The 26,742-nt window shown below is 38.4% G+C and overlaps 1 protein-coding gene across 2 annotated transcripts in view; it reads left to right on the top strand.

Moving 5' to 3' along the window:
* SLCO4A1 (solute carrier organic anion transporter family member 4A1) overlaps nucleotides 1-23,206 on the top strand; it is a 75,422-nt gene extending 52,216 nt beyond the window's left edge. The window contains exons 6-12 of one of the 2 annotated variants that reach the window (XM_056812869.1): nucleotides 11,406-11,560; nucleotides 12,327-12,522; nucleotides 13,060-13,225; nucleotides 13,326-13,498; nucleotides 14,050-14,114; nucleotides 15,335-15,421; nucleotides 19,723-23,206. In XM_056812869.1, the coding sequence (XP_056668847.1) occupies nucleotides 11,406-11,560; nucleotides 12,327-12,522; nucleotides 13,060-13,225; nucleotides 13,326-13,498; nucleotides 14,050-14,114; nucleotides 15,335-15,421; nucleotides 19,723-19,766 (886 nt within the window). In that variant the 3' untranslated portion in view covers nucleotides 19,767-23,206. Of the gene's footprint in view, nucleotides 1-11,405; nucleotides 11,561-12,326; nucleotides 12,523-13,059; nucleotides 13,226-13,325; nucleotides 13,499-14,049; nucleotides 14,115-15,272; nucleotides 15,422-19,722 lie in introns of both variants that reach the window. The other variant, XM_001376615.4, reaches the window with a different exon arrangement.
* The last annotated feature ends 3,536 nt before the right edge of the window (nucleotides 23,207-26,742 follow it).

Here is a 26,742-nt window from a genome sequence, read left to right as displayed (position 1 = left end):
TTGGTAACCTTTAAAGTCCCTGTTAAGTCAGAGATTCTGGGAAGTTTGACAAACTCTTGTCAAAGATGAGTTGCCCTGATAAATCTCAAGGCTAGCTTGTCCTCTCTCTAGGACAGGAAAGAATAGAAAGTTTCATGAGGTCACCAAATACTAAAATGGGGTTTAAGTTTTTAGAGATTGTGCAGTTCAGCCTCTTTATTTTAGAAACAAAGAAACTGAGAGCTAACTAGAGAAAATATTCTGTCTGGATCACCATCTTCTGACTCCATCCAAGTCCATTATTATTTCCACTACCATTAAGGATAAAACAAGAAACTAATTCTCCACATATTTCAACATTTGGAAAATAATAGAGATAAAAGTAAAGAGCTAGGTGTCCCAGTGAATAGAGCATCAGGCCTGGAGTCAAGAGGATGTGGGTTCAAATCTGTTCTCAGATATTTCCTAGCTATGTGACCCTAGGCAAGTCTTAATCCCAATTGTTTAGCCCTTGCTACTCTTTTACTTTGGTACTGATACATATTTTGATTCTAAGACAGAAAGTAAGAGTTAAAAAAAAATCAGAGCCAGGAAGAGCTGGATTCAAGATATACCTCTAACATATATTGACTGCATGACTCCAGACAAGTGACAATTTCTCAATGCCTAAGACCCTAAGTGACAGAAGAGCTATCGATGTGCTTTAGTAAAGGTTCCCTTCCCTTACCCCCAATCTGGGTAACTCCTTACATGGATGAATTTGTCTAGTTTTTTTTTGTCTAGTATTTGTCTAGTTTTCCTTCCACATATACCCCCCCCCAAATAAAACCATAAAATTTAATCAGGCATTTCTATTTACTTGATCTTGAGCTAAATTATTTGCTTCATCAAAGGTTAGATGTGTGAGTATTTCACTGAATGAATTGCTACCAATAAAGTAGATAAATTCCAAAAGAAAAAGGCCATTCATCAAGATCATAACTCATCTACTAGGGAAATTAAATCCAATAATTATAGCTGAGAAAATGCAAATAATATTCAGAGCTAAGGAAACTTTCAATGCCACCTCGAACATTCTCTTTTGTCTTTTCTACTTATTTGTGAGCCTTACCTAAGATGTCCTGTTATTTCCTTCCATGTGGGTTTGGGTAAAGTCATGTTAAGAGAAAGAATAGTTTTCCAAACTCCTGGCCTGAGCTCTTATAGTAAAAGTACCCATTTCATTGGAAGAGCTTTCTGGTATCAGGTAGTCATGTACCTTGAGAGCATATTAACTGAGCCTTGTGATTAGGTTGGAATAGGAAATAGAAAGTACTATTTTTTTTAAAATCAGAGCTTGAGAAATACAGAACCATAACTAACAATTTTTATTACCTGGGGAAAGCTCCACAAAACATACCTGACCCAATCATTTCAAATATCCTTAAATCACCATTTAAAAAATATCTTTGTGGGGAGATAGGTGGGGAGGGGCTTTAAACCTTGAAATATGAGGGGGGAAATCCAGGGTGGAGATCAGAGCAGGGAGAGGAGGAGAGAGATGGAGATCTTGGTACACCAAGAGGATGCTGGGAGAGGAAGCAAGAGAAGGAAGAATGCCTGCCATCTGGTGTCTGCCTTATTCTAATTCACTGCTAACTAGGTGCTAAACGCAATTGTTTTCCCATGTAAAAGGAATACAAATGAGATCAGAATCCTTAAATTTTTATGCCCTTGGACAAAGCCATGATCATACCTTTCTTAGTCATGGTTCCAAGTGAACCCTGCAATTAGATACCGGTGGACTTCCCTATTTTCAGCAGAATCTTACTCAGATTCTTTCTTGTGGTGCTGAGGAAAGCCTTAAAGGTTATACTATCTGAGCACAAACCCTAGTACTATGGGTCCTACCAAGCCTGAAGGGCTTTGAAAATGCACTCAGTAAATAATGAGAATGAATTGTTTTGCTACAGCAACTTTCAAAGACCTTCTCTCTACTAACATTATAGAGGCATTATAATCTACAACTGAGGAGGGAATACCCATACTCACAAAATTATACATCATTACAGTCATTTTCTGGTGCTAAAGGAAGATACTTTTTTTCCCCATTGAGGAGTGAAATCAAATGGTTAACTAGAATGAAAACATCTAAGTTTTCAAAAATAAACTTCTGAAAAACTAGGTTAACTCATTTTAATGTGTACAGGGAGCAGCCAAAAAGATCTTTTTGGTCTTGATTTCAGCAATTAAACAGCATTGGCCTGATGGGACCTCAAGTCTAGTTTTAGCCCTGCTAGAGAATAGCTGGGTGACCTTGGACAAGTCCCCTCCCCTCTCTTGGCTTTGGTTTGTTCCTCTGCAAAAGAATAAAAAGGTAGAAATAGACAAGCTCAAAACTTCCTTTCTTCTCTAGAAATCTGTGATTGCTCACTAGTTAAAAGCCAATTTAGTTCACAAACTGAGGTGCCATTTCACCATTACCACCTCTAAAGTGCTAGGTTTCTAAGAGAATTTATTTCAAGAGTAAATGATAAGTACCTTTAAAAAATAATGCTCCAGAAGTATAATTGAGTAGGATTGTTTGTTGTTGTGGTGGTTGTTTTTTTGTTTTTAAGGGGAGGAAAGGTGATTCATTATTTCAAAAAACAAGATATTCATCTGGGAGCTAAAGAGACTTTCACAGACTGGTAGCAGGCCAAGGCAAGGTCAGGGCATTTCAAATGGCTAACTTAAGACATAAATCATCAAAGCAGCATTGTACAGTGGCAAAACCCTGAACTTGGAAACAATAGGCCCAGGTTCAAGTTCTAGTTCTAAATCTAGCTTTGTGACCCTTTTAAACTCAGCTCAGCTTTCTCTTTGTTCATTGTTGTTTGTATTCTTGATATTCAAGTTACCTCTCTGAGCTTCAATTCCCTTACCAATAAAATGGAAACGTATATCCATTTTATTGGTTAGTATTATGTATCTCCATTATATATGTCTGGATATGTATATGTGTGTATATATATGCACATACATACTCACATACTCAAATATATATATGGCATGTGTGTATATATATAAAAATATATATACATACACATAGATAATCATTTGAGCCTCCCAATCCCCCTGGGAAATATCTTTATTCCCCTTTTATAGAGGAGTAAACTGAGGCATGAGGGGCTTGGTGACTTTCTGAGGATCACATAACTTATAAATGTCTAGGCGGGATTTGAACTCAGGTTTTTCTGACTCAAAACCCAGCACTCTATGTACTGTGTCACTTAACTGCCTTGCATTCCTTGCCTAAATAGTTTGAGAACTATTTGTGATCAAAATGCTTTATGTTATGTCATAAGCAAAGCACTTTATTAATTCCATCTTAGTGCTTTTGGATCCAGATTTTTGTCAGCATGGATATATCTTTTTCCTGCCTTCTCTTTCTGGGTCATTCTTGTCCATGTTTCTCCATAGACCCCTCTGAAGTCTGAGGTGCTAACTCTGGTCAATGACGTACTGAGATCTATAGGGTGGCTCTATACCATTTATACTTAAACTCTCTTTTGTGTTGTGAAAGGTATTAGTATATGCCACCTATTCTGGCCTGATTTACAAAACACTTCCTCCCCAAAGTAAAATGCCAGAAATTTTTTTTATTTCTTTGTCATTTGAGCAAACTGCAATTTCACGAAGTCCTCAGAATTCTTCTTTCTCATGAAAAATTGTTTTTTTTTATCTGAGGACATGAAAATTAATATATTATTCTATGACCCAGGGCATGGGATTTTTCCTGGCACCAAATCATTAATTACTTTATTGATATATTACTATGTGGAAAATGAACACAAGCCGAGAACTCTGGTAGGCACAATTATTCTATTCCTTTGGAATTTGAATTAGACCCCAGAAATATTAGTGCATAGGAACCCCTGGATATAAAGTCCATGGGGAAAAAAAGGAGTTCAGACCTCCAGATTAGGTGTGCTATAATTGGAGTCCAAAGGCCTGGGTTGTATACTGTGATATAGTATTTAATAGTTGTGTGACCTTGGACAAGTCACTTTTTACCTCTTGGCTTTGGCTTTTTCATCTATAAAAATGGAGATGTTGGATAAGATGACTTCTAAGGGAAAGTAGACGGCAAGAGGGGAGGAGAAAAAAATATTAAGCACCTACCTTGATCCAGGCACTGTGTTTGATCTTAATCACAACACTGGAAGGTAGGCACTATTATTATTCCCATTTCACAGCTGAGGAAACTGAGGTAGTTAGCAGTTAAGTGACTTTCCCAGGATCACAGAGCTAGCAAGTATTTGAGGCCAGATTTGAATTTGGGTCTTCCTGATGCCTGACATGATGTCCACACTGTAGTCATAGCCACTCAAACCTGCCTTCCATTGCTATCCAGGAATTCCTTTCTAGGAGATGTGGCCTTCTTTTACTCTACTGATTGCAGTGCCCAGCTTGGCACCAGAATTCCTCCTGTTGTTCTGGCACTACTTCCAGCAGCAGCCATCTCTAGGGCTACTTGATTTCCCAGGAGGAACCTCACGTATGCACAGCTTTCCCCTCCAGAGAATAGAGCCTGACTGCATTTCTCTGCACCTATCTGGATTTCTCAGCATTAGTTCTCTCCCTTTCTCATTCGTCTCCCTCATCTCTTGCCTCCTGTTATTCCCTCTTCTACCCTTCTCTCCCTCCTTCTCTCTCCTCTGTCTCTTTCTCTCCTCTCCTTCCCTTTCTCTCTCCCTTTCCTCTCCCTCTCCTCCCTGTCCTTGCTTTCCTTCTCATATCTCTCCTTGTCTTCTAATTTCCCCTTCACCCACTTTCAAGGCCAAGCCTAAAGGAGTGGCTCACGTTTATTTCTAGCAATAACTCAATCATCGTCAAATATGATATTCATAGAAATATTTGTATTTTGGTGTGGAAATGTCTTAAATGGCAGAAAAAAGACCTCAGCAGTAGTTGGAAAGGAAGACCAAAGATAGTGCCTGAGTACATGTCCCTGGCAAATCTCCTCCATGACAATGATTTAGATAGTTGAATCTAGGAATCATGGTCCTGCCCCTACCAAGTCTCCTCCTCTTCAGGCTACCCCACCTCCATTCTTTTCCCACTAATCTTTAACTAAGTACAAGAAAAAAATGTTTCCTGAGTACCTAACATGTATAAAGTACTATACCAAGCACTAGGACTACAAAGCCCCCCAAATGAGGCAACATAAAGTCAATTCTTGCCCTCAAAGAGCTTGGATTCTATTGGGCCATACAATATTTTGAAAACCAAGTAAATTCAAGATTATTTAAAAATAGGGAGAGCATCAGCAACTAAGGGAATTAAGAAATATTTCCTATAAGAGGTGGCACCTTAGCTGAGCCTAAAGCTAAGGACTCTAAGAGGGTGAGACACAGACTGCCTTCCATATAGCCTAAATAGAAGCAGAAGATAAAATGATGGAATGTCAAGTGCAAGGAACAAAAAAGGCCAGTTAGACTGGATCTTCAGTCGATGACGTATACAGCAGGTCCACAAACTTTTTAAATATGTAGTATGGGGGGACAGCTGGGTAATTCAGTGGATGGAGAGCCAGGCCCAGAGTTGGGAGGTCCTGGTTTCAAATATGACCTCAGATACTTCCTAGCTGTGTGACCCTGGGCAAGTCACTTATTCCCCATTTCCTAGCCCTTATTGTTCTGTCTTGGAGCCAATCCACAGTATTGATTCTAAGCTGGAAGGTAAGGGTTTTTTTTTTTTAATATGGTACCTAAACTAAACATGTTATTCCAAGTATAGTAGAGCCAGGGTGTAGCATGTAGCACAATGAGACTCTCATTTCCTGTGTTCTATACTCAGAATCTCTCTCATTATACACCAAAACTGCATGAGCTTTTTTTGACTGCAGTGTCATACTTTTTACTTTTTTAATTTGCAGTCGACCAAAACCACCAAATTTGTTTCCATGCCTACTCTTATCTAGCTCTACTTCACCCATCTTATCCTAGTGAAGTGGATGTTTTTGACCAAAAGAGAAGACTGTACATTTCTCTCCTTTGAAGTTAATTTTCAGTTAATCTCATCATGATAGTCTATCTTGGGGGCAGCTGGGTAGCTCAATGGATTGAGAGCCAGGCCTGGAGATGGGAGATCCTGGGTTCAAATCTGGTTTCAGACACTTCCCAGCTGTGTGCCCCTGGGCAAGTCACTTAACCCCCCCCCATTGCCTAGCCCTTACTCTTCTGTCTTGGAACCAATACACAGTATTGATTCCAAGATGGAAGGTGAGGGTTTAAAAAAAAATGATAGTCTATCTTTTTGTGTCCATTATTCAACATGTTAGCTTGCCATACCAACTACATTTCATTCACAAATTGACATACTTTCTGTGTCTTTGTCTAAATTATTGACACAGTGTTAACCAAATTCCTTGTTCCCTTCAAGTTAACATTAACTTTTTAATTACTATTCTCTGCATGCGGTCATTCAAGTCATTTTTTTTTTAACCCTGACCTTCCATCTTAGAATCAATACTGTGGATTGACTCCAAGACAGAAGAGCAGTAAGGTCTAGGCAATGGGGGTTAAGTGACTTGCCCAGGGTCACATAACTAGGAAGTATCTGAGGCTAGTTTTGAACCTAGGACTCCAATCTCTAGGCCTGGCTTTCAATCCATTAAGTCACTTAGCTGACCCCCATTCAGTTGGCTCTAAAGTCACTAGCCGGTGTCTCTCAAATTCCATGAGAAATTATCAGGTTGTTTTCTGAAATTTAGGAAAGTCTGTGCCTCCAGCATTCATTCTCCTGATTAACCAGAAGAGTTAAACTGGGGGAAAGAACAATGTTATTGCTAACTTCCTCATCTATAGGATCTGGGAGTGCTCCTGCTTTGTCTATATAGCCCCTTCCAGTGTTAATATTTTATGATTTTAAGAAATTGAAGAATTTCTGAGTGGTTTCGCCCTAACTTTTCAGTCTCATCAAAGATAAAAGTTAGCACGTGTAGGTGTGAGTTTGGGACTGGGGACACCGTATTATGCATCAAACTTCCTATGTAGCTTCCTAATAAGGGCATTTTTACTTCTGTTTCCTTTTGGAAATCCAAGGTTTAGTTATTTGTTTCAATTTAGTCCTACGCAGTTCTCTAATTTTTATTTTTATCTGAGTGTACTTTCTATAATGGCAGTTGGCCTCTTCCCCCAGCCTCTCAGGTTACCCACTTTCTTTCTCTTCCTCAGCCAATATGACTCAGCCTTTGAAACCACCTATATCACTGAATGATATTATAAATGTAGCATTGTGCATAAGAATTTAACACCCTGTCACCTGATATAGAAGAGAGGTTATAAAGCCTGTTCTAGAAGAAACTTCTTTAATTTTACTGTGACTTAATCTGTGCAGGAAATTCCCTAGTGAGAAAACTCACTCTAGCAACAATTCTTTGTCTTAGAGAGTTGCTTCGGGAGACAGGGTTAAAAACAATTTGCCCAGTGTTACACAGCCAGCATTATGTTCTAGGCGGTGCTCCCCCCAGGTCATCCTGACTCTTGGCTAGTGATCTAGCCATTATACTGAACATTGCACCATCCCTCCATTTGACTTTATGACTTGCAAATCTTTTCCTGTTTTACCTTTGGGTCAAGTTACATTAAATTGTTGCTTCAGAATCCATTATTGATTAAGCAAGAAGCCCTGCCAGGCATGAGATACACCCAAAGATATAAAACAGGCCTCCTTCTCAAAGAGGTTACATTCTAACAGCTAATAGGTGAGGTGTAAGGGGTAAGAAGAAGGAGAGCCACATAAGTAACTAAAGGGGATTGTGGTCTATCCAAAAGAGAGAGCCATGAGAAATTCAAGAGAGGAGAGATCACCATCAGCCTCCGGGGTGTCAAGGGTGGCTTCTGTTTCTGGAGTGTGTTGGAACCCCTCCCTCCTACAGCTGTAACTAGTCATTTTAGCACCTGGACTACTTCAGTTGGGAGAGGGGAAAAGGGAAGTAGTGTGATGATGAATCTGCCTATTACAAGGCTATTTCTGGGAAAGCACCGATAAGGACTGAGCCATAGATGATCTCACTTAGAATATGTCTATAGAGGAAGGAGATTGCATGATAGCTTCCTATTTTAACTATCCTTGTTTTTTTTTATCCTAACCTTAGTTTTTTTCTAAATAATAGAAAAATTGCAAAAGCTATCATCCAAATTTCACACCTTGTGAGAAAGCTGGGGTCACCTTGCCTGGTTGTAGCCCTTAAAAACCCTTCCCCACACCCACAAAAAAGTAATGCTATGATAATAATAGCTAGCAATGATATGGTGTTTTAAGGTTTTCAAAGTACTCTATACATGTTATCTCATTTCTCAACAATCATGGAATAGTTGTTATTTTCTCCATTTTACATATGCAAAAACTGAGGCTGAGAGTTTAAGTGACTTGCTCCAGGATAACAAAACTAGTAAGAGTCTGAGAGGATTTGAACTCAGGTGTTCCTGACTCCAAGGCCTGACTCTCTTCCCTAAACCACCTAACTTCTTATAATTTAACTTTAATATAAATTACTGAAAAAGCATTATATTATAGAGGATAGAGAGTCTCTAGGACTCCAAGTTGAAGGGTCAGCATTGATCTGCATCAGTAGAGGAAGTTTTTCAGCAGGACCTCCCTAGAGGGATGAATTCGGAGTCTGGTTTAAAAATATATGTATTTCCTAAATAAGGTGGAGCTGCATTAAAACTTGGCTTGCTAGCACACACATTTGCATATCCCATGGTTCCATTCCTTTCCCTCCATCTTAGTAACCAATCCTTTTAAAGTCTAACAAAACACATCAAGTCTGCAGCATAAGGGTTAAGCAGTCCCCTTCTGTAGGGCATTGCTTCAAATGAATAAAGGAGAAAGGCTCTTCAAGTTGACTTGTACTGTGTCTCTGAGAGGAGCTCCATACAGAAGGCTATTTCCCCTGGCTGCCCTGATCAGCTTCATTATGAGGAAACAACATTCTCCTCAATGCATTTTTAGGCTTTACAACTATACCCCCTTCCAGTGTCATCCAAGACAAGTGCTGGGGCATTACTCAAAGGGGGCTCTGTTGGAAGCTGAGGCCTGCTGACCCACCAGCTAAATGCCCGCTTTTCCTTCCGAATCAGCAAGCTTTCACAAGCTGCCTTTCTAGTCATCCCTGTGACAGAGTGCCTTGGGAATGTGACCTTTTTTATCCTTCTGTGACCCAGAAACTCTTCTTCAGGGTCTTCTGCCTTTAGACCTTGCAAATGCTCCGTCGGGTCTAAACTCACTGTTTAATACCCCCAGATAAGCCTCTGCACCAACAGATTTCCTTGTCTTCCTGCCTTGTAAGGCTCTTCCTTTGTTCTCTCTTTTGTCAGCAGAAGAAATATTAGTTCCTCAGTTTTCAAGCCTGTAAAACTGAAGGTTATTAATTCCACTCCCTCTTAATGTATGTGTATGTGAGATTGGCAGATAGAAACTACAATGACTGGCCTGGGAATTAACAGTCTTGAGAGTAAACCCCAGCTCCATTGCTCAGTCTTAAGGGGAGCAATAATGAATTGTTTTCCTTCTAATTCACTCTTTAAAATTGGAGGGAAACATCAGTACAGAGAAAATCACTCTTAGTTATTAGTACAATACAACTGAGCCAGACACATCATCATGATGTCTGAATCGGAATTAAAAGTGAACCTTGGAAGAAGTTTGCCCATCTCTCTTAGAACCAAGTTCCCCCCAAGATTTTGGCCTTCCTGGAAAAAATTTACTATATTCTATATCTAGTCATAAGCAAGGGAGAGTGCCTCAACTTTCTGGGAGACTCCCTGGTGCTCAAGTGAGCAATAGATCCCAAGTCTCAAGTTAAGGAGAAAAGCTTTTTTTTTTTTTTAATTTATTTAGAATATTTTTCCATAGTTACATGATTTGTGATTTTTACCATACCTTTTCCCTACCCCCTTCTGGAGCTGGCAAGCAATTCCACTGGGTTATACATATGTCATTGTTCAAAACCTACTTCCATGTTATTCATATTTGTAGTAAAGTGATCTTTTTAACATCAAAACCCCAATTATATCCCCAATTAAACAATGTGATCGATCATATGTATTTCTTCTGCATTTCTGCTCCTACAGTTCTTTCTCTGAATGTGGATAGTGTTTTTTCTCACAAGTCCCTCAGAATTGTCCTGGATCATTGCATTGCTGCTAGTAGAAAAGTCTATTACATTCAACTGTACCACAGTGTATTAGTCTCTGTGTACATTTTCCTGGTTCTTCTCCTTTCGCTCTGCGTCACTTCCTGGAGGTTGTTCCAGTTTCCATGGAATTCCTCCAGTGCATTATTCCTTTGAGCACAACAGTATTCCATCGCCAACATATACCACAATTTGTTCAGCCATTCCCCAATCAATGGGCACACCCTCATTTTCCAATTTTTTGCCATCACAAAGGGTGTGGTTATAAATATTTTTGTGCAAGTCTTAAGAAAAGTTTTTTGATAGACTTTTATCTCTCCTTAAACATATAACATCTCGGGGAACAAAAACATAGTTGAGGTACTCAAAAGAACACTGGGCTTGAGGATGAAAAGACTTAGATATGATCTTGGATCTACCACTTATTAACTGTGGGACTTGGGCAAATTAGGGCAAATAAGTTCTTTCTGGACCTCAGTCTTTGTTCATTAAAAAAAAAAAAGGTAGGGAGGAGAGGTATATTAGAAAGATGTCAGCTATTCCTTCCAACTCTAATGCTTGCAGATTTCCCCCGACTTTTCCAGGATATCCTCCACATAGCTATCAATTTAGTATTCCTAAAGCCAAAGACCAGTCATTGTGCCTCCCTATTCAAGCACTAGTCATGTCCCTCCCTATTCAAGAATCCTTAGTTGCTTCCTATTGCTTCTTAAATAAAATGCAAACTCCTCTCTTCCACTTCACTGTCTTACTCTGAGCTGAATTTCCAGATTGATTATAAATTGTTCCCCCTTGTGTGCTACTTGTTCTAGTCAAATTAGCGTATTTGATGCTGTCAGTATATGACATTCTGTCTCCTGTTTCTGTCTTCTCTTCCTCTCTCTGGAATGCTATCCTCTCCTAACCTCTTCCTCTTCTACTCTTTACCTTCCTTCATGAACTAATTCTATATTTAATTTGTATTTATTTTGCATTTCATTATCCACAACATGCTATTTCAATAAATTAAACTCCTTAAGGCCTGGGACTATGGTTTTAGTCTTTATGTCACCAGTGCCCAATCTGGAACATCCTGGCACCTAATAAACACTTTCTAAATTCAGTTGAAATTGGCAATAGTCAATTTATTTTATGATTTTTAGAACTTTGATAAGTATGATTTCACCTATGCAAGATTTTTTTTTAAATCAGCACAGGACTAGCAATTTGATTATGATTTGCATTTTTCATTTCTGGTCCACGCTGATCCCCTGGTTTCCAGCTCAATCTGGCTGCTCCTGCAGAACCCCACGTTCATCCTCCTCTGCTTAGCTGGGGCAACAGAGGCTACCCTCATTGCTGGCATGTCAACTTTTGGACCCAAGTTCCTTGAATCACAGTTCAGTTTGAGTGCTTCTGAAGCTGCTACCTTATTCGGTAAGAAACAGAATATGTGTGAGTTTTTCTTGGACTATCTGTGCAGGGAGTGCCTTTTGAACAACTTAGCCAGAAGTCTATTGGACCATTCGGCGTGTTTAGAAAGCTCTTTCCTACTGTACTATCACTCCTATGACTGGCTCAGTGTGAATGTGAGAGTAATCACTAACCAGAAGGAATTCTGAGACTTCGAGGAGATATGAGTTTAAAAAAGTCAAGCTAACCGATCTCCTTAATACACATGCTGACCTTTTGGCAGTTCTTCAACTCCTTACCACCCAGATGTGAGGTGTTTTAGCCCCATTTGGTAGAACAAGACTTAAGTTTTCATGTTGCTATGGTGACACATACATTTTTCTGTCACTGAGCATCCTTAGACAGGGAGGACCCAATCTTAATAGGTTATCCCATTTCAAACAAAGTACCTCTCCCAACAATCAAGTTAAATAGCAACAATTATGATTAGTTCAATTTTCAGATGCTTAAATATGTGTGTGGCCACATCAGAAATTCTGTAGTTTTCTTTCTTTTTTTTTTAAACCTTTACCTTCTATAAAAAATAAAGTGCTTGAATAACTGTTTTACATAGCACTTACTTAGAGGTGTTCAGGGCCCTTTACATGTATTATCTCTTTTATTTATTTAGTTATTTTTTTATTTGACCCAGAAGCTTATCTAATCAAGTGACAAAGAGTGGACTAAAAACCAACCCTCAGCAATTTCCTTGTCCTTTGCAGACACATCAGTGCAGTTCTCTTTCTTGTAGGTTACCTGGTGGTGCCAGCAGGAGGAGGAGGTACGTTCCTGGGTGGATTCTTCGTGAACAAATTTAAGCTCCGCTGCTCAGGGATTATCAAGTTCTGCCTTTTTTGCACAGTGACAAGCCTTTTAGCCACATGCATATTTTTCATGCACTGTCCAAACATGCCTGTGGCCGGAGTGACATTTAAATATAATGAGAGGTAAGCTCCCAGAGCTTAAAATTTGATTGGAATGGCACACAGTGGCTGGAGGAGAGATCCATTAGGAATAAAAGTGGTTATTGGGGTGCTACATTTCAGGAGAGATTTGGGTGTCAACAGAGATAGGGCTTCAGGTGGAGTTAGGATGTCTAGCTTTTAACAGATCTTTAATGCTTCCATAAAATGGAACTTGTAATGAAGAAAAGAGTCAGGTAGAGTAGAATCACTAACTTCTGAGACAGAAGGCTTAGGTTTGACTCCGGCTCCTGCCACTTACTATCTTTGTGAACCTGAACAAATTGCTTCTCCTTTTGAGTGGAGAGGGAGAGATGGTTCAGAGACTTGGTAGAAGGGAGATCTGAATTCAAATCTACTCCAGGAGCTAGAAGTGTTAGTTATAACTCTATGTCATATACTCTTCCCTACACCAGCTGGATAGAAATTCCTTGAAGATAAGGAATATATCATTTTTATGTGCCTGTCATATAATAGTGCTTTAATAAATACTTGTTGAATTGAATCTCCTGTTTTCTCTAGTGACTTGCCAGAAGGCACTCTACAACTGTTGGCTTCCTGCAATGAGAACTGTGGGTGTCTGAGGGAGATCTACAGTCCTGTGTGTGGTTCAGACAATGTGACATACTATTCTCCCTGCCATGCTGGGTGCTCTACAGTGTCTAGATCTCCAGAAGGGGGCAAGAAGGTAGGTGACATTTTCTCCACTGGTCTATGAGAAACTTTAACGTGATCCATTCCTTCCCCTGAGTAATTGGTAATTGGTCTGATGTTGTTGGGCTTCCCAGGTTTACCATGACTGTAACTGTGCTCGTCAGCATTCCCACTCTGGTTTGAGTCATGCTACAGCAGGGAAATGTACTTCATCTTGTGAGACAAAGTCCCTTCTTCTGGTTTTCATATTCATTGTAATTTTATTTACATTCCTAAGCAGCATTCCTGCTTTAACTGCAACTTTACGGTAAGAAATGGGATGGGGTTTTTGATCTTACTAAAGTCTTGCTTTCAGCATCTTAAGCTCTGGGATTCCATCACCTCAGCAAAACCATTAGCTGAGATTCAGACCATAACTTCTTGAATAATTTCCTCTAAATTAGCCAAATTTATATAACATTCAGTGATTTGAATATTGTGGATTTGAAGCCGAAAGGGACATTAGACATCACCTAGGCAAACTCTTCATTTTACAGTCAAGAAATTAGAATCCCCCAAAAAGGAAACAATCTAGATATAATTTAGTAGCAAAGCCAAGATCCAAATCCAGGCTTTCTGACTCCCAATCCAGAACCCTCACCATTTAGCAATACTACCATCAAATAAGTCAAATGGTGCTAAGGATGTTATATATACTATACCTGTAAAATAAAACCCTGAACCCCCAAGGAGATATTAATATAGTAGACCTGCCACTTTTGATATGTGTTTTGAAATAGGCATGCTCTAATTGGGGCTGTAGTATTTAAAGAATACTATTTTTGTATAACCATGTAACTCTGAAACTTTGTATCGTAGGTGTGTCTCTGACCGGCAGAGATCCTTTGCACTAGGAATTCAGTGGATTGTAGTTCGCACTCTAGGTACAGTATAATATATAAAAGGATGCCATCTTGGAAGTTCCATCTGCTTTATTCTTCTTAAAACATCAGGGGTAGTCAAAAACCCACTTTGTGAAGTTCAAGAATATTACTTGACTAAGTGTGTGATTTAACTTTTTCTCAAAGCCTCTATCATGGATTACTTTAATGCTCCATATCATGAAGCCTACTGAAACATCTTGCCCTCAAATTCTTCCCCTCTTTGATTAGCTGATTACCATCAAAGGCAATACCATCTTTCCAGTCATCCAAGGCTACCAATCTTGATTTTATCTTTTCTTCCCTATCCTATATAACCAATCCATTGCCAGAACTTCTCATTTCTACCTTCACAACATCACTTGTATAAGTCCTCTTCTCTCCCTTCACATAGCCATGACCCTGGTCCAGGCCCTTATCCCCTCATGCCTAGTCTGTTGTAATAATTACCTTCTAATTGGTTTCTCAGATCTCTAGACTCTCCTTACTCCAATAGATTCATTACTCAAAGATGAACTGACATGTCAATCTCCTTCTTAATAAGCTCTATTATCATCAGAATCATTTTTAAAATCCTCTCTTTGGTATTTAAAGCCCTTTCTAATATATTCCCTTTTATTTTTTCAGTATTATTAAACTCTACTTTCTTCCATATAATCTGATCAAACAACAGTGACCTATTTGCTATTTCTGGTCCAGAGCAATCCATCACCCACTTCTATGCCTTTGTATCATTTGTCCCTTCTCTCTGGATTTCTCTCACTCTTCATCTCCATGCCTTAGACTCCCTGACTTCCTTCAAGATTCAACTTAAATCTTACCTTCTGCAAAGAAGCTTTGTTAGTCCTCTCAACTGCTAGTGCCATGCCATGAGATTATCTCCTACATACTTGTGTGTGCGTGTGTGTGTGTGTGTGTGTGTGTGTGTGTGTAACTTGTATATACCTAGTGATTCATATATTATCTCTCCTACTAGAATGTGAGCTCCTTGAGGGCAGGGACTTTGTCCTTAGTTTTTATTTGTATCCCTACTACTTAGAACAATGCCTGGATTATAACAAGCACTTAAATATGTGTTCACTGGCTGGAGGATTGACTAACATTAGGACCCAATTTATAGGAGCTCTGTTCATATAAAATGCTATTTCCCCTCCCCTGCAGGTGGAATTCCTGGCCCAATTGCCTTTGGCTGGGTGATTGACAAAGCTTGCTTACTCTGGCAGGACCAATGTGGAGATCAGGGATCCTGCTATATTTATCAAAATTCTGCCATGAGCCACTACACCCTCATTGCTGGAATTGTTTACAAGGTGAGTTAGGACTATAATTTATTTCTTTAGCTTATATTATGCTAGTAGAAATTAGAAATCCTGCAGTGAACATTTTGAGAGTCTGAGGCTCAAGAATATCTTTTGTACTTTTCATAGAGTAGAATTTGTCAAAACCAGCAGATTGTGTATATTCTTAAACTTGAACTAGGGTCTCCAGACAGTAGATTCTGTATTCTAGTTGGTGTTGCTATGCTCTCTTCTCTGCCCCACTCTTCTCTCCCCAGGGAAGGAGCCTAGACAATAGCAACATCCCCTTTTAGTCTACATAAAGACTAGCTGTCAATATACATGGCCATCTTCCCTCAGTGATCTTAAGATATCAAGAAAATGAGAAGTAATTCTTCCTCATCAAATGACTGGGGATTCCTAAATTGCATGTTTAGTCCCATGTGTTACTGTTTTGATTGATGGGCTGATATTGATTTCATTCACCCTTAGTTCTTAATTCCAAGGGAGTTTTTCTCTATAACACTCTTCTCTTGCAACATTATAAAAGTAAGGCTTCTAATTCCTTAGATAGTTTTATATTGATTTAATAATCAGTAAAACTCAAGAAAGAACGAAAGAATAATTACTGGAATTAGGAGTCCTACTGCTGACACTTACTTTTATGGCCTTAGGTACATCATTTAATTTTCCTAGCTCCCAGTTTTCTCATCTTTTAAATTAGGTATGGCTTGTGAGTTCTCTTCATTTCTTTGATCCCAAATGGCAGAATTAGAGTGGCTACCAAAAGACTGGCTTCCTTAGAATGTCATAGAGGTAGCTATTGTGCATAGTGGATGGAATACTGGGCTCAGAGTCAGGAAGACCTGATTTCATCTTCTGCCTCAGATGCTTAGAACCTGTGTGACAATGGGAAAACCACTGAATGTCTCTCAGGCTCAGCTAACGCATTTGGGAAAGTAGACTTGATGGCTTCTAGCTATAAGTCTATAATTCAATGATAATTATAGCACATTATTTTTCTCTTTGGGAAAGAAGGAAGAAGCTCGCCTGGAATTTAAAATATTAAATCTTTGGATTTTATTCTTATTTCTGAAAAGGTTTTTCATGAAGTCTGTTGACATAGAATCAGTTACTAGACTGATTCTATGTCAACAGACTTCATGAAAAACTTTACTTTAGGCCATAATATCTTTATCTATAAATAAGAAATTGGTTAATTTTCAGGCTTGGCCAATTATGTCAACTGGCTTTCTTTTCATCACTAAGCTTACTTAATATAAAATTAGGTATATGTATTACAGTATCTCTGGATCAAATTAGAAACTAGAAAGAACCTCAGAGATCATCTAGTTTAGAGGTTCTTAGTCTATTTGTGCATATCATAGACCCTTTTTTGCCATCTAGGACAGCCCATGGACCCTTTTTCAGACTACTGTCTTTAAATACCTAAAATAAAATACACAGGGTTACAAATATATCTGTACTGGAAAATTTTTTTCATGTTTTTATTGTCATGTAAAGTACACTTCCATAATGGTCATTGTTGTAAGAACACACTCATACATAACCCAAACCCTCAAATAAAATCATAAATATACTGATGTGAAAGACAACTCCAACCGGTCTTTCTCTGGAGATGGAGAGCCTTCCCCATCATAGATCTTTCAGGATTGTCCCAGATCATTGCATTGCTGAGAGTAGCCAAGTTTTCACAGATAATCATCAACCAATGTTGCTGTTATTGAATACAATGTTCTCTCAGTTCTGCTTATTTTGCCTTGCATCATTTCCCACAGATATTTCCAGTTTTTTTCTGAAATCATCTTGCTTATCATTTCTTATAGTACAATGATATTCCATTACCAAAATGTACCACAACTTGTTCAGCCATTCCCCAATGGATGGACATCCCCTCAATTTCTAATTCTTTGCCACCACAAAAAGAGCAGCTTTAAATATCTCTGTACAAGTAGGTTCTTTCCCATTTTTTATTATCTCTTTGGGATATGGACCAAGTAGTGGTATTACTGGATCAAAGGATATGCACAATTTTATAGCCCTTTGAGTATTGTACTGGCAAATGTTTAAAAAATAGCTATCTAGGGGGAAATGTACCCATGATACACTTTGAAGTTCAATCTGCATATTAAATTCTCCATCCCTTTATTAAGACTAGACACTTAGGAAAATAACGAGTCAAGTCCTAACGTATAGCTTTTTGTTCATTTCTGAAGTGTAAATGCGCCTGCTGAAAATTTAGCAGTTTGCTTCTGGGGATGGTACAAGCTGGCTCTGTCATGCCCCTAAGACCTATAAAGAGACTCAATTCTACTGAAATACAGTTTTTGAAACTTGTTTTTTAATTTTTAAATAAGTTCACAAAGGAGCAGCTTGGCAGCTCAGGGCATTGAGAGCCAGGCCTAAAGATATAAGATCCTAGGTCAAATCTGGCCTCAGACACTTCCTAGCTGTGTGACCCTGAGCAAGTCACTTGACTCCCATTGCTTAGCCCTTACCACTCTTCTGCCTTGGAAATACACAGTATTGATTCAAAGATGGAAGGTTAAGAATACCTAATCTAGTCTAATGTTGTAGTGTTAAATAGGAGTGAGCTTTTTAATATAAAATTACAGAATTGTACATGTCCAAGAGCTAACTGCCGAGGTTCTTTACAGTTATCATATATATAACATATATATTCAAATCTGGCCTCAGACACTCCCTAGTTATGTAAACCTGGGCGAGTCACTTAACCCCCATTGCCTAATCCTTACCACTTTTCTGCCTTAGAACACAGTATTGATTCTAGGATGGAAATTAAGTGTTTTAAAAATGTTCAGGGAGCTTTGCATCATACCATATTATAATAAAGAACAATGACTTTTACATTAATTTGAAACCTTCCAACATTATTACAAATGGTCAAGAGTCAAGATGAAGGTTTAAAAAAGCATATTGTGTTGCCTTAATATTTAAAAAAGAAAATACACCATTTTGCCTTGTATAGGATAGACACTGGGCATGCAATTTCATTGGCATAGGAAAATATACTTATTCACATAGTCCACATGAGTCAGAGATGGGACTTGAAGCCAGGTTTTCTTGGCTTTGAGACCAGCATTATACACTATGCCAACTGCTTCTCCTTGCCTTCTTTGTGTAAAGTAAATACCATTGTTCAGTTGTATCTTACTCATCATGACTCCATTTGAAATTTTTGTGATATTGATACTAGAATGGTTTGCCATTTCCTTTTCTAGCTCATTTTATAGATGAGGAAACTGAGGCAAGCTGGGTTAAGTGACTTGTCCAAGGTCACACAACAGTATTGCCTGGGGCCAGATTTTAAATCAGATCTTCCTGATTTCAGGTTCTGTGATCTATCTACCAGGTCATCTAGATGCCCAAAGTAAATATAACAATTCCAAATTATCTAAAGTCTGAGCAGATATTCTAGTATTCATTCAATTTAAAAACTTTCAATTCAGTGTTGTTTAGTGCTCCTTAGCAAGTTGAAATAGACCCACTGACAGTGCTTCTGAATAATAACAATAATAGCTAGCATTTACATTATACCTACTATGTGCCAGACACTGTACCAGGCACTTCCCAAATATCTTATTAGATCCTCACAGCTGTGGGAGGTGGATGCTTTTATTATCTCCATCTTACAGGGGGCGGAGATTAAATAGTTTGCCTGTGGCCACACAGCTAGTAAGTGTCTGACTCAAAGCCTGGAGCGCTGCCATTCTTAGGAACTAATAGTTATACTTTTCAGAATCGTTACAGTCCTTCAAAAGCAACTTAATATTTGTTGAATGAATGTACGCATATCCAAATTTGAACTCCTCGATTATTCAACAAATATTGAATTCATTCATTGAGATATGGAATAGGGACATAATTTTATTGGTGGAGGGAACTCACAGGTGAGGAAAAGTACAATCTGTACAATCGATTGTCTCATAGACAATCACTGAGAAGTAAATGCCTGACAGATTGTCATCATCATCACTAATCGTGTATTCAGCACTAGAGACAATGAACTTGCCAGAAGAGGGGCTAGGGCTCTAAGTAGTCCACCATACTGAAAGGTTGCTGGGGCATTCTGACATGGGTCAGGGAGTTTATGCCTACTGAAATTTAAACCTCAGGTGTTTGAAAGGAGATTATTACCTTTAAGAGAAAATGAAAGTTCTATTGTGAATTCTGACGTTGCCCTTCTAATATCCTATGTATTTTGGGAAACTAAAAGCTAGACTTTTAATTTCTTGATGTATCAGTAAAAACAAACAAATAATAAATAAGTGAATCTCTCTCTTTTTCCATAGGTGCTTGGGATCATTTTTTTTGGCTCAGCCTGTTTGCTGTATAAGCCACCAAGAGGGTCCCCAGACTCCCCAGCAGCCTCCCCTCCCAGCAGTTCAAGTGCTTCTGAAAACATCACTGACCTCCAAGAGCAGGGCTCTGTCCTACAGACCCAGGATAGTGTCTAGACATCACGCTGTATCACATCGGACCCCATATTGCACTGTATTGCTGAAGTCCCCATTTAATTTCATCACTTACATTACAACTGTACCCAATGGCTTCAATTTTTATCAGAAGGGCTAACTATACATTTATTTGTTATTAATAGAACTGACAGAACATTCTCATGTGATCCACTCCATCTTGACCTTTTAAAAAGCACATATTGGATTTTGTGTTTGAGAGTAACCAGAGGACTTGAGACAGCCTGATGGATTAAGTTTTGATTTCCTCAGTGAAGAAAAGTAGACACGTTCTAGTCACATTCAGACACTGGTCCTGGACATAGGAGAAAAGCATGGAGTTTTTCTGTCCTGTCCCGTTCTCCTCATAAGTAAAGGTGGCAGCAGAAAAAAGAGATTAAACAGAGGAGACAGGAAGGAAACAACCTCCTAGATTTTACTGGAAGGCAGGAGGGGCCTGTCTGAATCCACCACTACATCACCATGCAGGACTTCCTGGTTGCTAGTCAGTGTGTGTCATAAATGGACTTCTATTTGACCTGCGGAGCTGAGGGCTCAGCCACATCAGCACCAGGTCTGTCAGAGCACACCTTGGTCGTCCTGATGTTCTGTCACTGCCAAAGCCTCTGATCCGTACCTTTTCCTGAACTCCTTTGGTTCCTTAACTGTGGTTTCTATTTAGTGTACTTTATTTGACACAGGTGGTCTTGAAAGACATCTAAGGATCCACTTGAATGCATTGAAAGCTTTAAAAAAATATAAGACACAAAACAAGGATCTATGCAATTTTAGATTAGCTTTTTAAAAAAAGCTATCAAATGGCTAAGTTTGTCTGAGAGTATCTGTGTATTTTGGAATTTGTTGGAGTATTTTTTTTTGGAGGGAAGGGGGAAATTAGTTTAATGGTTTCCTCCGAGGCTTCCTGGTATGTGAACTTTTAAAAAAAATTGTGCTGTATTTTTTATTGAATGTTATTGATGAATGTTAAAATTATTATTCTTTCTTGGAGAAAACTACTGATGAGCTATCTATCTAGTAAGAAGATAGAGCCAAACCTTGCTTTCTTTTTCTTTCTGAGCCTCAGATTGCACACATAAGCACAATTTGTATTTATTTGGAAAGATGTTGCCCATCGGACTTCAAACCTAAGTGTGAGAAAGGAAACTTTTCTACTTGTAATTAGACCCTCTGAAGGCCTTTTTGAAAGTCAGACTATTGAATCAGATAACCTTCTATCATGACCTTGGTTGTCTTCATAGATTGCCTGTCCTTTGGTTTTATATTTTGTGATCTGACAAAGAAAAGTATAAGAACATTTAAACTGTAGTACCATGAAAAAATGATTTTCCTTTGAATATCCTTTTTTCCCCTTTTTGCTAGCTATTACAATGAGAACTGTTCTGTAACCACATTGCACCCACTTAAGCACTTGCTGGGGCTCCCCATGTTCATTGGCCATTTAAAATCTGAAGTCACTTTTTGACTGGACCTTTGAGATGGGGGTCATTCACACAGATAAAATGGAACTTGTTTTAAATAAATATTTATGAAACTGCAGCTTTTAGGCCTAATAATTAGTATATTGAATATCTGATTCAACTAGATGCACAGATGTGAAGCTTGTGATATGTGCTAGTATGAAATCAGGAACTTAAACTTTAAAAAAAATTGTATATATTTACTATGTCCTAGTGAAATTGTATATATGTACATATACTGTATTTTTAATATTTAAAAATTGCCACATCCCCCGTAACAAAGGCTTATATTTCTATGAATTCTAAATCAAATAGTTTTTAATAAAGTCTTTGTATAAACTTTATTAGCTCTAAACTTGGTTAAAGGGCAAAGAGCACTTCTAACTTCATGGGCATCTCATTGAAAATGCCAAATGACATCTTAGTCTTTTTTGTTTCCCTGTGGTCCTCTGAATGACATTTTGCTTGCCTGAGGTCTGGTGAGTCCTAGGGACATAAGGCCTTTGGGGTCAAGGGTAAATGTGCTTCTGATCATAGCACAAATACTTCCTGCTGGATTAGGACCAGGCAGCATAATTGAATGAAGTTACTATGTTTAGGAAAGCCTGGACAATAGTTGTCAGCCATTTCCCTTCCTGATAGACCTGGTATTAGAGCTCTCTCTCTCTCTCTCTCTCTCTCTCTCTCTCTCTCTCTCTCTCTCTCTCTCTCTCTCTCTCTCTCTCTCTCTCTCTGTTTGTGTTTTGGGGAGAAATAAACAAGCTATACCCACTTCCAGCTTTAAAGGTAGTGTGTCAGTGTGACTCAAAATCTACTGTGAGGGTGGGTGACAAGGTTAAATTTATTGACCCATTCCCAGGATGCAGTCTGCCATGTCTCGGGAGTCCTGTATGTCTGATCATGGAATATATGTAATTTCTATTTATGGAAGGATGTTTTCATGGAGAAGAAGTCATGGAGCTTGGGGCTATTTTCTCAGCAGTTATTAACATATTGAGCTTTGATACCTGTGAGAACAAAAAAGGTAGGGGCGGAAGGTGGAACAATAACCTGAAACTCCTACTACAAAGGGCTTTGTCCTAAAGGGGCATTTCCATTGAGCACCTCTAGCTGCTGTCTGACTTTCCACTCTTTGATATCCTGATCTGAATTTTTGGAGGAGAAATGATCCTTTGGAATTAGACTAATGGGCCAGGGATCAGAGGAGGGAAGAAGGAAGAAGGGTGTTAATGCCAAGTTCACAATAAACTTTTGAACCTGAAACAAAACCATTGGAATGGCAGAAGTCTGGAACCAGGAGCTTTGCAGAGATCAGGACATTGCACTTCCACTTGACCATTCTTACAAGATTGAGAGAAAAATAATATGGATGCTTTGATGCACAGAAATGTAAATTTTTAATATTGACCCTAGAGAGCCAATCCAAATGTCTTGGTTAACTTGATTTCGTAGCAGTCAAATGTATGAAAGTTCATTTGTTTGTTTGTTTGAATAAGCACAACCTTACAAAATTGCTTTTTAGAGAAAGAAGAGCTCATGGTAAATCAGGGAGCACAAACTAATAGTGTTTGAAGAATTGCTTCCATGGCTTCTCCATATAAATGTCTGGTGTTCCCCAACCCACAACTATGAACTTATCATCCTGAGACTGGAATCACCAGGCTTTAGAGCTATCAATTCTTTCTTCATGGCAGTCAGAGAGCATGTTGACCGATTTTCATGCCCTCTCAGCTCCTGGACTGGGACTGGATCTGAGTACTTGAAAAGTATTAAAGGCAAATGTCTTTAAAGCAGCGATGTGTTTCTGTCCATTGTGGTAAAATAAAGTACAAAAATTAAATCTCCTCAAGATTTTGTGGCATTTGTTTGGTTTGGGAGAAGAGAGTTGAGGTAAAGAGGGTTACTGAAATGAGGACAAAAGGGAGGGTGGTGGTGATGAAGATGGGTGCAAGGATGGAGCTTGTTCTGTCTCCTTCCTGAATTTTAGATGCCTCATGCTGTCATTCTCTTAGATGGCAGCAATGCTACAGTCTAATGCCTGACTCCTAAATAAATTAAATCCATTTGTCATTTGTGTGCTGGAGAAAAGAAGGAATGGTAATGGAGGGCAGTATGGAGTATGGAAAGAAGGTTGGATTTAGCTTAAGGTCCTCAGTTTGGATTCTAGACCTACCACGTACTACCTCTGGGACTTTGTACAAGTCACTAAATCTTTCAAGACCGCTTATCCAAACCAATAAACATTTATTAAGTACCTACTATGTGTCAGACACTATGCTAAGCTTCTTTCTCATCTATAAAATGAGAGAGGAGGGTCAGAGGACTGCTATGTTTTCCCCCAATTCTAAGTATGTTGATATTCATTTACAAAATGCTGTGTGCCAGGCACTTGACTAGGTATAGGAAACACGAAGACAAAAATATTGATAATCCTCTACTTAAAGAAATCCTGGTCACTCTTCACACTGAAGCAGAGCCCAACCCTTCCACATTTGAGAGAGCCTCTAGATCTCAAGTTAGCCCAATCAACTCAACTCTCAGCTAACTTTAGAGTGTTTGAGTGAACACAGACACAAGAGAAGACTTACTTCCCTCTCACCACCATCATTGGGATCCAATCTTAATCTGATTTTAAAAATTGAATGAATTCTGACAGTCTACCAAAAGGTATTTATTTAAACAAAATGCTAGTCACTTTGCAAAGTATTGAGAATACCACCCACTCAGGAACAGCAAGTAGTTCAATGTAACTGGATCATAGACTTCAGGGACGAAGTCTCTGTGTAATAATACTGAAAAAGCAAAAAAGGCCAGCTTAAGAAGAGTTTTAAATGCCAAGTGGCTTGCTTTGTATATTTATATATTATATGTAATACACATAATATAATATTTGATTGATACCTTGGAGGTAATAGGGAGGTATTGGAGTTTATTGAATAGGGAAGGTTGACATGGTTAGACTTATGACTTAGGAAAAACCATTTGGACAACTCAGTTGGGAGAGAGATTTGAGACAGTGATATCAATTAGAAAGCTATTGCAAAAGTCCAGCTATGAGGTGTTGAGGGCCTGTACCATTGGGGTGGCTGTGTGAGCAGAAAGGAGACATATATGAGAGATGTTCAAAAGTAAAAACAAACAAAAACAAGATATCATCTGAAAAGAAATTTTAATGATGGAAGATCTCTTCTTCCTTCCCATTATAATTGCCTTACAGTAAGGAAGGACTTTACATTGGTTCACTTAAGTGAATCTGCCAAAAAGTGAAAACAAACATATGCCTGCAAGACATGTGGTACAATGGAAAAGGCATTTACTCCCTTTAGAGTCAGAGGAACTGGGTTCAAATTCCACTTCTGTCATTTAATAGCCATGTGACCTAGGAAAAGTCAATTAATCTCTCTGGGACTCATTTGTTTATATGCTATTTTTTTTAAAAGGAGGAGGAGGGGAAAGCAGGTTGGACAAGAGGTTCTTTCCATCTCAAAATCAATTGTCCTATGTTCTGAAAAATAGAAAACATCTTCCTGAATGACAATATGAAGTAGGGGAAAGAACACTGTGTTTAGTCAAGGGACCTGCATTCAAATTCTCTATCATTTACTAGAAATACAAGTCAACTAAACTTTCAGGGCCACAGTGATCTTGTCTGTTAAATGAAGGGGGTTAGACTAGATGATCTCTAAAGTCCTTTCCAACTCTAACCTTGGGATCATGAATTCCCTTAATTTCATAATATTGTAGAATAGAAAAGGGCCCTCCATCTCCCTGAGTCCAGCCTGTTAATTTGTCAGATGATAAATATGATCATCAGGGAAGAGAAGCAGTTTTCTTAAGGTTACATTGATTTAGTGGCAGAAAAGATATTAGAATCAGGTTTTCAATTTCCCACTCCAGCATTATATACAATTTTTGGCAGAATGAGAGAACTTTTACTCACAAAAAAAGGAAATATGTATAATAACAATATCCTTAGAAGTTAAATTTCTTGAAATCTTGAAAAGTTGAACCAGCAAATACTAATAAATCAATCTTTGTAGCTATCGATGCACCCTAATACATATACGGCAAAGAAAATGGCAGCTAGGTGTTATGGTGGATAGAATATTTTATGAACTTAGAGATAGGAAGACATGAATTTGAATCCTTCCTTAGACATTTACTAGTTGTATGACACTGGGCAAGTCATTTAACCTTAACTAATTAACCTATAGATAATATAGACTTGGGGCAACTAAGTGGCTCAGTGGATAGAAATCCATGTCTAGAGATGGGAGGTCCTGGGTTCAAATCTGGCCTCAAACACTTCCTAGTTGTATGACCCTGGGCAGGTAACTTAACTCCTGTTGCCTAGTCCTTACCACTCTTGTGCCTTGGAACCAATATTTAGCATTGATTCTAAGATGAAAGGCAGGAATTTTTAAATAAATAGATAATAGCATAGACTTACCTCATAGGGTTATTTTTAGGATCAAAAGATACAACATGTGTAAAGTGCTTTGCAAATTTTAAAGCACTATGTAAACGATTGCTATAGCTTTATAAGTATTCGGATGCAGAGTGTTGCAAATGGATTTCTTAACTCAACACTAGTAAATCTGGTTCTTAAATGGAATAATCTATAATTACCACAAAATAAAAGTGAATGTCTTGGATGACTTAAGTGAGGTTTTAAATGACCTTAACATGTGGGAGCAAAGGGTTAAATCTACTAAGTATGATGTTTATGTGGAAAAATATAGAAATCTGAACTTGAATTTAAATGAGATAAAGATGTGACTTGGGGTGGGGGACTTTGGAAGGAACCCATGTTTTTAGTTCGTTACTAGCTTAGTGGGCAGCCTAACTTGAGTCCCCAAAAGATAATATGATCTTGGACTACATTAATAGAAAAATCATGTATAAAAATAAAGTCAATAGTCTAACTGTCCTTTGTTCTTGTGTGACCATAGCTAGAGTATTACGTTTCCTTTTGGAAGTGTTTTGAAAGGAATTTGGTGAAGAATGAACAAAAGAGAACATATAAAAAATTCAGATTAATTGGGAAGAGGAGGAAGGAACAGGGGTTTAGGAGAAAATCTACAGATTATCTTACAATCTAATGTCTATAAACTATCTAAAACTATATTATTAAGCTAAGCAGTAATTTCCCCCAAAAGTCAAATCTCACACAAGGAGTCCAATCAAATGGGCCAGGATCTTTAATTGATTAGTGTTCAAACAGGTCCAAAGGTGAAGTGTGCCTTCAATCTTATTTATTCAAACTGCCAGCAGCCAGATTGAAAGATTTCTTTCTTCAGTTGTTATTAGGAGAAAACCAGAAACCTGTTTTTTTCCCAAGCCTCCAAACAAGGTCCTTTTAGGAGAGAACTCTGTCAGT

Source organism: Monodelphis domestica, chromosome 1 (assembly GCF_027887165.1).
Source record: "Monodelphis domestica isolate mMonDom1 chromosome 1, mMonDom1.pri, whole genome shotgun sequence".
Classification (NCBI taxonomy): Eukaryota; Metazoa; Chordata; class Mammalia; order Didelphimorphia; family Didelphidae; genus Monodelphis; species Monodelphis domestica.
This window is presented reverse-complemented; position numbering and strand designations above follow the sequence as displayed.